This window comes from Sorghum bicolor, chromosome 6 (assembly GCF_000003195.3).
Source record: "Sorghum bicolor cultivar BTx623 chromosome 6, Sorghum_bicolor_NCBIv3, whole genome shotgun sequence".
Classification (NCBI taxonomy): Eukaryota; Viridiplantae; Streptophyta; class Magnoliopsida; order Poales; family Poaceae; genus Sorghum; species Sorghum bicolor.
This window is the reverse complement of record NC_012875.2, coordinates 50075474-50086365: the sequence shown is the minus strand read 5'-3', so window position 1 is coordinate 50086365 and position 10892 is coordinate 50075474. Positions and strand designations below refer to the sequence as shown.

The 10892-nt window shown below is 42.4% G+C and overlaps 2 protein-coding genes across 3 annotated transcripts; one reads left to right on the top strand and one right to left on the bottom strand.

Annotated features, from left to right (window-relative positions):
* Nucleotides 251-4127, top strand: LOC110436308 (dol-P-Glc:Glc(2)Man(9)GlcNAc(2)-PP-Dol alpha-1,2-glucosyltransferase). 2 transcript variants are annotated; one of them, XM_021463023.1, is made up of 8 exons: nucleotides 251-571; nucleotides 1108-1196; nucleotides 1270-1603; nucleotides 1947-2205; nucleotides 2335-2472; nucleotides 2586-2790; nucleotides 3105-3247; nucleotides 3333-4127. In XM_021463023.1, the coding sequence occupies exons 1-8, from the start codon at nucleotides 482-484 to the stop codon at nucleotides 3590-3592; spliced, it is 1518 nt and encodes a 505-aa protein (XP_021318698.1). In that variant the 5' UTR covers nucleotides 251-481; the 3' UTR covers nucleotides 3593-4127. The 2 variants fall into 2 exon arrangements, with proteins under 2 accessions (XP_021318698.1, XP_021318699.1); XM_021463024.1 differs by lacking the exon at nucleotides 251-571 and having other exon boundaries at nucleotides 1150-1269; nucleotides 1365-1603.
* LOC8060217 (calmodulin-binding receptor-like cytoplasmic kinase 3) lies at nucleotides 4301-9073 on the bottom strand. The gene is made up of 7 exons (XM_002446708.2): nucleotides 8789-9073; nucleotides 7422-7677; nucleotides 6989-7245; nucleotides 6622-6787; nucleotides 6454-6543; nucleotides 5648-5946; nucleotides 4301-4944 (listed from the first exon to the last, which is right to left on the bottom strand). Exons 2-7 carry the CDS (start codon nucleotides 7540-7542, stop codon nucleotides 4723-4725), a joined length of 1155 nt encoding a protein of 384 aa, XP_002446753.1. The 5' UTR covers nucleotides 7543-7677; nucleotides 8789-9073; the 3' UTR covers nucleotides 4301-4722.

The window sequence follows — 10892 nt, the reverse complement described above, 5'->3', positions numbered from 1 at the left end:
CCGCCCCCGCCTTGGATCCGGTGGCTTGAGCCAACTCAAACGCGCCAGTACCCGCCCTCGAGTTCGCCGAGGCTGCCTCACCCGCGTGCCATGAGTGTATATAACACAGAAGAAGGCGCGGAAGTGACGCTATTTGGGCCGTGTGCCAGATCAAGAATGGGCCATAAATCTGACAAAAAAATGGGTCCGTAGGGGCTTTGACGATGACAGTTCTATCCACAATCCATTGTGGTTTTGTGGCCTCAACGGCCCATTTGAGTGGACTGGGCTGTCCGAAGCAGAGCGCCAGAGCGAGAGCCGAGGGTCGCTGGGCACTCCGGCGGCGGAACCACGGGACCACCGCGAGTCCACGGCGTAGAAGCCGCCCCGCCCGCGGGGTCGTGCCGCGGCGGAAACTGCTCCGCGGTCCCCTAAGCCACCGCCGCAGCAGGGCTGGATCTGAAGAGGAGCTCACAAATCGGAGGGCCGTGCCAGCCTGGGGATGGGAAGGCTGGTCGTCGCGGCGGCGGTGGCCGCGTGGGCGTTCCCGGTTGCGGCTTTGGTGAACTCCGTAGTGCCAGAGCCCTACATGGTTAGTTCCTTCTCTACAGGCTGTTGAGTGTGCTTCTAGTGAACGCTGTTTCATCAGGCTGCGATGGCCTGCTGAGGATGGAAACAAAAATTTGAGCTGAGCTAGCTAAATGGCTGGATGTGCACTGTATGCTTATAGGAAATAGGAAATAGCTTCGCCAAGTGATCTAGCCAAATTCTTTTCATAAATAAATGCAAAGACACTTTTGTGTTGGATATATATTTTGTACTTTTATAAATGTACAATGTAATACTGAACATTTACTAAAATGTTCAAGGTATTGTTTCCATTCAGAAACAAGTAAATAATCCATGCATCATAACCCATGGATTTCTAGAAAATGGAATTCTCAAGGATTTTATTAGTTGAGCAGGCAGGTGGGGAGTCATGATATCTCTATATTTATTAGGAATTACTTGGGGGATTGTTAAATTTGCCTCATCTGGTTATACATTAGTTTTAAAATTGTAGATACTTTTGAGTAATCAGTAAACCATGAAAAAATCAGTGAACACTAACCCATGCCTTGTGTTTAGGATGAGATCTTCCATGTTCCACAGGCACAGCAGTATTGCCGTGGGGATTTCTGGAAATGGGATCCCATGATCACCACCCCTCCTGGACTGTGAGTTTTTGACAATTCCTCATTGCTTCAAGCTCAAATTTACCCATGACAGATCGTTGTTGAAATTTTGCAGGTATTATGTTTCACTAGCATATATTGCTTCTTTCTTTCCTGTTGCCTGGATGTTTCGGGTAGCAAAAACATTTGATGTTCTTTGCTCCACAGCAGCTTTCAGATCAACTAATGTTATCTTGGCAATGGTCTGCACTGTTCTTTTTCATGACCTGCTTTTGTGCATCCGGCCGGGAATTGGGGAAAGGAAGGCAGCTACGTACGCTATACTTGTAGCATTGTATCCTGTTCACTGGTTCTTCACTTTTCTTTATTACACTGATGTTGCATCATTAGCTGCAGTTCTTGCAATGTACCTATTCTGCTTGAAGAAACGGTTCTGGATCAGCGCAACAGTGAGTGCTTGAACTAATGCTTTATAGAAAGTTCACACTTTATGTTACATATATACACTATTTTTGCATTAACAACATAAACTTATTAGGATCCATATGCTGACCCATATCATCCCCTTATAGCATAACCATTTTAACTATAATTATTTACTGTCGGAGGCGATAGGTGCCTTGGGATTTGTATCCCCCCTCATGTGTATATTGCCATACTTAAGGCAGCATGTACTCCTAAATTCTTAAGTGATAGATTATACCTACATTTAGGAACATGCAGTCAGGGTCTTAATGTTTGTCATAATTTGTTGATGATCATTAACTTAAATAAATTTCTTTTATTCTGCAGTTTGGTGTTTTTTCAATCCTTTTTCGTCAGACAAATGTAATATGGGTTATATTTTTTGCTGCCAATGGTGCTATCACATACGTAAAAGACTTGTATTCCAAGGACAATGTTTCTCATGAGAACAGTGAACCAACACATCAGTCAAAAAAAACTTCTGTCATGGATAACAACATTAGTGCTCAAGGTTTGAGAAGACGGCGAATCGATAGTCCCATAAGTAAGAAGGTCACTGTTTCTGAATCTGCTAACCCTTACAACAGTGAGTGCTCCTGCTCCTTTAATTAAGAATAAGAACTCATACTTATAATGACTTCTAACTGTTTGGCGATAATTATGTTCATGCAACCCATTTGATGTCATATCTAACACTTTTGATAATTATGTTCAGGTCTTACAGAGGAAGTGTGGGACATCAGCTTGAAGTTATGGAAATCGAAGTGTGAAATTGTGATTGCCTTTGCACCATTTGTAGTTGTCATGGTGGCATTTGTAGCATTCATAATCTGGAATGGTGGTATAGTACTAGGTAAATTTTATCTCTAATTGCTCATCCTTTTAAGTGATTTAAAAGACTTTACCTGTTTGCTTAGTAATATGTTAGAATTTGCTAAAAGCAATTCCTTTCTTTGAGTTATGCAGGTGCTAAGGAAGCTCATGTTGTTTCGCCACACTTTGCACAGTTTCTGTACTTTGGTCTTGTGTCAGCTGCTGCCCTCCTACCATGGCATTTCACTCCCAACCGAGTATTGGACCTATTCCACTTGTCTGGAAAGAATAAAACCTGTAGTTCTCTGGCAGTATTGATGGGTCTTGGTTTAAGCTTCGTCGCTGTACATTTTTTCAGGTTCATTACCTAGGCGCTTCCTTCATGTCATTTTTTTTGTCCAAGCATGAGAACTGCCACAATGACTTCCCACTAAACCTTTAGATGCTTACCCGTGATGGCTCAGTATTTTGTTAAAACCATAATGAAGCTAGAAGAAAGTAGCAAAGCAGTTTCACCACCATAATGCTTTATTTTAAGTGCAGAGCTAGAGTTGTAGTGCAATATATGCCACAGCAATCTTGACTAACTTTTTTTTTCTTTTAGTTAGACAATGATGTTTATCTTCTTTATTTATTCCCAACTTTTAACGAATCGACCATCTTTTGATGCAGCATTGCTCATCCGTATCTTCTTGCTGACAATAGACACTATACCTTCTATATTTGGAGGAAGGTTATCCAAGTAAACTGGATGATGAAATACATGTTGATTCCACTTTATGTGTACTCATGGCTCTCAATCATCAACATCTTAGGTAAGTCTCTTTTACTTGAACATAGGAAAGCTAACTACTTTCATAAGATTAATGAACTATATCTTCTGATTCTCTCATCTTGCAGGGAAATCACAGACAAGGATTTGGGTGTTATCATTTGTGCTGTCAGTTGCACTGGTCCTTGTACCTGCGCCACTGGTTGAATTCAGATACTACACAATTCCATTTGTGATACTGGTTCTTCACTCTCCAGCAATTGGCAACGGCAAATTGCTTGCTATGGGGTCACTTTATGCAGCTGTTGACTTGTCTACTCTGGTGATGTTTCTGTTCCGACCATTCCATTGGGAACATGAGTCTGGAACACAAAGGTTTATGTGGTAGTTTAGGATAAAGCACGGGAAGTTGGGAATAGGGCAAAAGCTTCATTTTACCATAGTTTTGATTTGAACTTCTAACAGGACCATTAAGCATACCTGTGTCCGGCCTATTTGGATCCTTGAGTGAATCTAATGGAAGAAATCAAAACAATAGTGCTGAGTATTGTCGTTTTCTTTTTGTCAGCTTTTATGTACACTAGGCATTCTAATCAACCATTGCACAAGTCAAAAATAGGCAGTGGATACATTGCTTGATCACACAGCTTTGAAGGGCAACAGCAATTTATATGGATTGGTATTGAACAGGAAGTGCAGTGTCACGCCATAGCCCATAGGTAGGTGGTGCTGATATTTTGACGAGGTTGTTCTCTTCGAGTCAATCGCAGCTTCGCAAATGGATTGATGGTTTCATGTATAGCTGGCTGCGTTTTTGTCCTGTGAGCTAATATTTTTGTATTGTTCTCCAAATCGCTGTCCTAATTGAAGGAATGTTTGCACCAGAAACTAATTGAGACCTTGATGGTTTGAACCTTAGTTTCGAATTTGGGTTTGGCTGCATCTAAATTTAGCATATATCTATCATGTTTGCTGAATCTGTTGTACTGGTTTAGGTCAATTTTCCAATTAAGACCAAAGAAGCATCTAAAGTCTTGCAAGATGACACAAGTGAGGAATAATAAATTTTAGTTTCCTTTATCACTAGTTATATCCAGAAGAAATTAGTAGTCAAAGGTTTCATTCATACGGAGTATCTAACTGTTTTAAAAGCCTCACCAAAAAATGCAGCTGTTTCCTAAAGTACAAGATCCATACACTGAAGCTACACGGTACTTCTCGACGATACAGATTACTGAACTTACTGAACAGCTTATGCTGATTAACAGTAATGGCTACACAGGGAAACCATCAATCGCAGGACATTGTTGGTGATTGTTCCGCACATCTCTTAAACATAGAGCCATATACAACATACAACAACATTTTGGCAACCCTCTACAAAATTCCACTTGTTCATAATCACAAATTTGCATTGTTTTTATGTGGCCATCTTTGGTCTTCACAAGGAACTGACCCATGTTCTCCCAAGCAAAAACGGCAACCAGGATCAGATGGTTTAAGGATTCAATTAAGTATTCAGAGAGTCAATTCTGCTATCCTTTGTATTTTTGTATAATCCCTTCTTACCTTCCACAGCCTCTCCACAACTTCTTTCATGGATGGTCTGTCTTCGCGGGTAGGAGCGACACACTGGAACGCCACATCGAAGATTTTGTTCAATATATCCTCGTTCACTGCTTCAGTTAACATTGGATCCAGTATGTCCCTAACATTGCCTCTGTGGTACTTACTGAAGGCCTGTATCAACGATAGCCTGAACCTCAGACATCTTTAAGTCTAGGACGTATACAACAACAGGAATGAAAAAGTACAAGCATGGGAAGAAGATGGGTAAAAATTTAACCCAAAGAAACATTAAATACTAGGAGAATTCCCTGCGCGTTGCTGCGAGTATGAAGGAGGAATATAAATATGACCTCACTATAGTCTATCGAGTCATCTATATATAGTTTTAGTACTCGGTTTCTAAAGAGGAAGAGAGCAGGTTACGTGAGAGAATAATTACTAGTAGTATGCATACATGGTCATGTGTATGTAGCTGCATTCACTACTAAAACTATTTGTGAGTGGACACTTAATTGCATGCAGCAGTAGGAGAAGTGGATGATGACGTGGCGCAAGGAGGTGCAAGAGAATTAGCTTAGTGGGGTTTGTCTTTATAGGATATATAGATATAGATAAGAGCTCATCTTTTATCTCTTTAACTCTACAACATACTTCTTCACTTAATTAGTAGTAATTTGTTTGCAATCTGTCTCCGGCTTCTAACAGGCACACTGGTCTACTTCCCTTGGAAAAATCACTATACAGGAACTGAAGGGACATTATACAGCGTACCCAATTTATAACAATGCTAATGGCAGTCTGACAAAAAGACATCGGAAAAACACACACATCAATCCTCATATTGGTAGGCAAGAGTAGGGTACAGAATACATACCCATCTCACTGTAATCCTTTCTGTTGGACCCCTCCTTGCCTCAATAGGACGACGGCCTGAAAGGATTTCTAGGAGCAAAATACCATAAGAGAACACATCACTCTTGATCGTAAGATAGTTTGTCCTCAGATACTCTGGATCTACATAGCCTGCTGTTCCTCTCACATCAGTCTGAATCTGTGACTGGCCTGGCTCAGTAGGACCAGTTCTTGCAAATCCGAAGTCAGCCACTTTGGCCATGAAGCCTTCTGTCAGTAGAATGTTTGATGACTTCACATCCCTGTGTATTATTGGCCTCTCTAAAGGCAAAAGAGGAATAGCATCAAACTATGAATTGAGAAAAAAAAATGCATGTGGAATGACAATTTTTTTTTCTTGTTATCTGGGTGCATACCACTTCATCACTAAAAAGCTGAAGAACATAAATGTGTTACAGAAACTTATTTTTCACTGAAGAGAGTTACACTGTTACATATCCATGGGGTTATTTCACATGTGGAACTGCATCATGACAAAAAATGTTTGATTAAATAGAGATCTGGTTGCAAGTTCTTATGGCCTACTTGGATTTGGTAGTTTGCTCTACAGATTTCAGATTTAGTTCCATTTTGGACTGAACCACAAGGAACTGGACCTCTATCGCCCCATCCTAACAAGCCTTAGTTACAAAAAGAATTCTTTTAGTCTTCAAAAAAGTGCCCTAAGCATATTGGTTCACTTCCTTACTGCAGTTTTGAGCAGCACAAGTGCATGATTTGAATTGAAAAAGACTAAATTGCCTGATGAACTAAGTATGTGAAGTGTACCTGCATAGAGATGCAGATAAGTTAATCCATGGGCAACATCTATAGCAATTTCAAGCCGCTGATTAAACCCCAAAACTAGGCCATGTTGACCTGAAAGAAGATTTCAAAATATTAGACCAATCATTTTGGAAGGAATACAAAAAACTAGCAATCTGGTTTACACCTTACCATCCAAATGCTCCCTAAGAGTGCCATTCGATACGTACTCTGTTATGAGAATGCGTTCATTGGCTTTGTCAATACAACCAAGCAATCGGACCAAGTTCTTATGTTCAATATTTTTTAGTAATGTGACTTCGTTGCTGAATTCAGCACGTAAAGAGACAAAATTTTCCTGCCAAATGAAACCGTATCAGAATCATAGTACATGACAGTATATAGAAAGGAAAGAGTACAAGATAAGGTCATGGTCCAAATAAGTCTCAGCACAAATAGAACACTTATAGCTCACCTAAACTGGCACCATGCGGGCTAAAGCTAGACCATTGTAGCTAGGAAAGTTGCTAGAATAGGTGCCTGGACAAAAATAAGTTACCTTCTTTGCTCTTTTAATAGCTACGACACGCCCATCTCGCAGCTCCACTCTGTAGACCTTTCCAAAGTAACCTTCGCCAATCATTAAGGCCGGCGCGAAGTTATGTGTCAGTTTAACAACATGCTCAAGACTGAGGTTTAAAGGCTCGTTTCTACTTGGTGGCGAAGAAGACAATGAAAATCTAGATGGACTTGCAGGTACTCGAAGCGGGCTTGCAGGAATTCTATCAGAAATCGACCTCATTTCAGAAGAATTCACTGAAAAACAAATAAAAGCAATGTCACAATCGATGGTGAGTGTTTTATACAACCAGAAACAACAAGCATATCTCTTGTTTGCTAGTATGAACTTTGTCCTGACAAACAGGTCAGCCATTGCTTTGCTGTGTTGACAGGTTTCATCATGATGAGTGAAATGTTGTTTTTTGACTTACAGGAATTGGAATGTTCTGCAAGAACATGGTCTTCGCTTCCATCCTTCCTTTTTGAGCGAAAACAGGGGCAGAGGGACTCAAAACACACAAGAAACATCCCCGCAGTTGTAGCAGCTACCATAGTGCTACCTGTCTTCAGTCATCAAATAGTGGGCAGAGATGTGCTTCTTCATTTGTACTTGATTTCTTTATATGAGCACATTATAGATAGGAAACTATCTTATATGAGATTGTCACAGTAAAGGCTGTCGTCTCCCTTCTCATAGGTTCAATCAAAACAAAAAAAAAAAGCATTCAGTTTAGCAACTTTGAATGAGAAACAGAATTAGATACTGCAAGTACAATATGAACTGACACTTGACATACTTCTATCATCAAAGAATTCACAATACAGTCGCTTCCAAAAGGTAAAATATGAAGATTGAAGAAGTCGATTGTGAACACACATACAATTTTGCCCTAGGAATTCCTTTACCCTTAGTACGTTGTCTAGCAGTAAATGATCATACATTTATTATAATACAACTACATGTACTGTACAGATTCATAGTGACTAAAACCGGGGGAGGGGGAGGGGTGTGGGGACTAGTAGTCTAGTTTCTGTAGATTTTGTACGTCTGTACTCTGTACTAATCAGTCTAATTCTAACAGTTACTTTGAACTCTACCCGAGCCAAGTGCTTAGGCCTTGTTTAGTTCACCCCGAAATCCAAAAAGTTTTCAAGATTTCTCGTCACATCGAATCTTGCGGCACATGCATGAAGCATTAAATATAGATAAAAATAAAAACTAATTACACAGTTTTACACAGTTTGTCTGTAAATCTATGACGGGACAATATTTGTCAAATAAAAACAAAAGTGCTAAATAAGGCCTTAAACATAGGCAGGCAAACAGGACGGAAAACGAAAGATCAAACTGGAAGAGAAGACACGATTACGATTAGCACAAAAGTCCACAGCACCAGAACACGGTACAACAAAAGGAAGCACATGAGGATCCAAGGCGCCTCAAATGGTGCTGTCGGACATTTATTAAAAAAAAAAGGTCAGTGGCAGCACTGTAGCTTCACTGCTTCAGCCTTTAGAGGGGAAGCCCGCCATCGAAACCGTGTCAATCCTATCCCACAGAAAATTACTAAAAAAACAGCTCAGCAATGAATCTTTGCGGTCTGTTTTGAGGATTGTTGGTGGAGTTGCTCTCAACGATACCTTTAAGCTACCAATCGCAAGAACACGCAGCTGGAGGCCACAGCAATCCGACCACGCACCAAATATCCTAACCACTACCAATCGCGGGAACACGCACGCAGCTGGAAGACGAGTCCTGGAACCGCGGGAGTTCCAAGAATGTTATGCGAGTACTCACCGGAGAGAAGAGAAGAGAAGAGACTCGATCGAGCACCGGGCTCCGCCGCGCGCGGCCAGCGATGCTCCCGCCCCGCCGCCGCCGCAACGCCTACCCAACCCGGCAGGCACGCTAACGCACGACTCCTCGGGGTAACACTTGGACGGAAATGGCGAGGAAGGGTGTTCCTCTCTGCTTTTCAGGAATTCCCTTTTGATTTGATCGGATCTTTGCGGGTGGGCACCCCTTTGCTGGCGTGGAAACCGTGTGTGCCTGCAGGCTGCAGCACCGGTGGGAGGAAGTAGCGAGGCGGTCGCCCAAGACCGACGACCGGGAGGAGAAGACTGGTAAACGACGCCGACGCGCTGGATATTGTATGGGGGGCGGCTTTGCTGCCAGGTGGGTCCCAGGGTTCGCGCGCGCGCGCGCCCGTGGCGTGGCGGGGGCGCGAGGCGGCGGGTTGGTGTGTGTGTCGCTGTCGGACGGGGGCCTTGGGTTGTGTCGCTTCGGAAGTGACGAGGAAGGGTGCCTCGAGAGTCGAGATACGAGAAGTTTTGGACGTTGGATTGGGTCAACACTCGAGACATTTCTCTGAGTTGAATCAACTGAGTCAGTAGCGGAGGCGGAGCCTCGGTTAATTCAGAGGGGGCAACACGATTTGCAGGGTAAATTCACAATTAGGCCAGTCTCATTGGGGATTTCAACAGGATGTCATGCACATTTATTAGAGCGTCATGTCAGCAAAACTATACTTTTGTATGAAACGAAAAGGAGAGAGAAGGAAGTAGTTTCACCATGGTGAAACTCCGCAGACATTGTTTCCCACACGGTGAAACAGGATGAAATCCCCACTGAGAACTAAATCGTTTCACCATCTTGCATGCGATCCAATCATTTTGCAGTAATTAAATGCTTTGCCTAGCCTAGAAAACTTCAAGGTGAAACTCATGCATTATGGAGGTTGTTTAATTGTTCGTTTCATTGATGCTCTGTCAGCAGATTTGTTTTAAAAATAGTACATTGAAACGGGCCACTGTCCTTATTAAACGGTTCTCGACTGCTTTTTACACTCGTTGGCTTATTGCCCCGACAGTCCTAAACCGTTTGCTGTTTGGTTTCTTTCTTCTTTTTACCAAAGAATATATGAATTTTTAAGTGACTGTTTGAAAGGTCCTAATATGGCTAGAGGGGGGTGAATAGCCTATTTAAAAATTCTACAAAATCACTAGAGCAAGAGGTTAGTAAATAACAAAGCGAAGCTTTTTGCTCTAGCTCTAAAAGGGGGTTTTGCAAGCCACCTATCCAACAATTCTAGTTGATATGATCACTAGGCACACAAGAGCTATGTCTCTACTTACACTAGAGAGCTACCTAAAGTCTCTACACAAGCAAGTAAGCTACTCTAGTTTGTGGGAATGTAAAAGAGAGGATGAGATATTTATACCACCAAGTAGGGGATGAACCAATCACCAATATAAACAATCAAGCACCGGGAGAATGCCAATCAAACACAATTGAGACACCAATTTTTCTCCCGAGGTTCACGTGCTTGCCGGCACGCTACGTCCCCGTTGTGTCGACCAACACTTGGTGATTCGGTGGCTAAGAGGTGTAGCACGAACCTCGTCCTCACTAGAACACCACAAGAACCTACCCACAAGTGAGGTAACTCAATGACACGAGCAATCCACTAGAGTTACCTTTCGGCTCTCCGCCGGGGAAGGTACGAGACCCCTCACAATCACCGGGAGATGGCCACGAACAATCACCAACTCGTGCCAATCCTCCTCCGCTGCTCTAAGCCGTCTAGGTGGCGGCAACCACCAAGAGTAACAAGAAAACCGCAGCTAAAACGATCCCCAAGTGCCACTAGATGCAATCACTCAAGCAAATGCACTTGGAATCACTCCCAATCTCACAAAGATGTATAATCTATGAAGGAGATGAGTGGGAGGAGTTTGCTTAGGCTCACAAGGATGTTATGTATGCTAGAATGCCAAAGGAGTGAGCCCCAAGCCGGCCAAACACGTATTTATAGCCCCTCAAACAAATAGAGCCGTTGGCTCTTTCACTGGGCGAAATACGGGGTCACCGGACACTCTTAAAAGGGCACCGGACGCTCAAC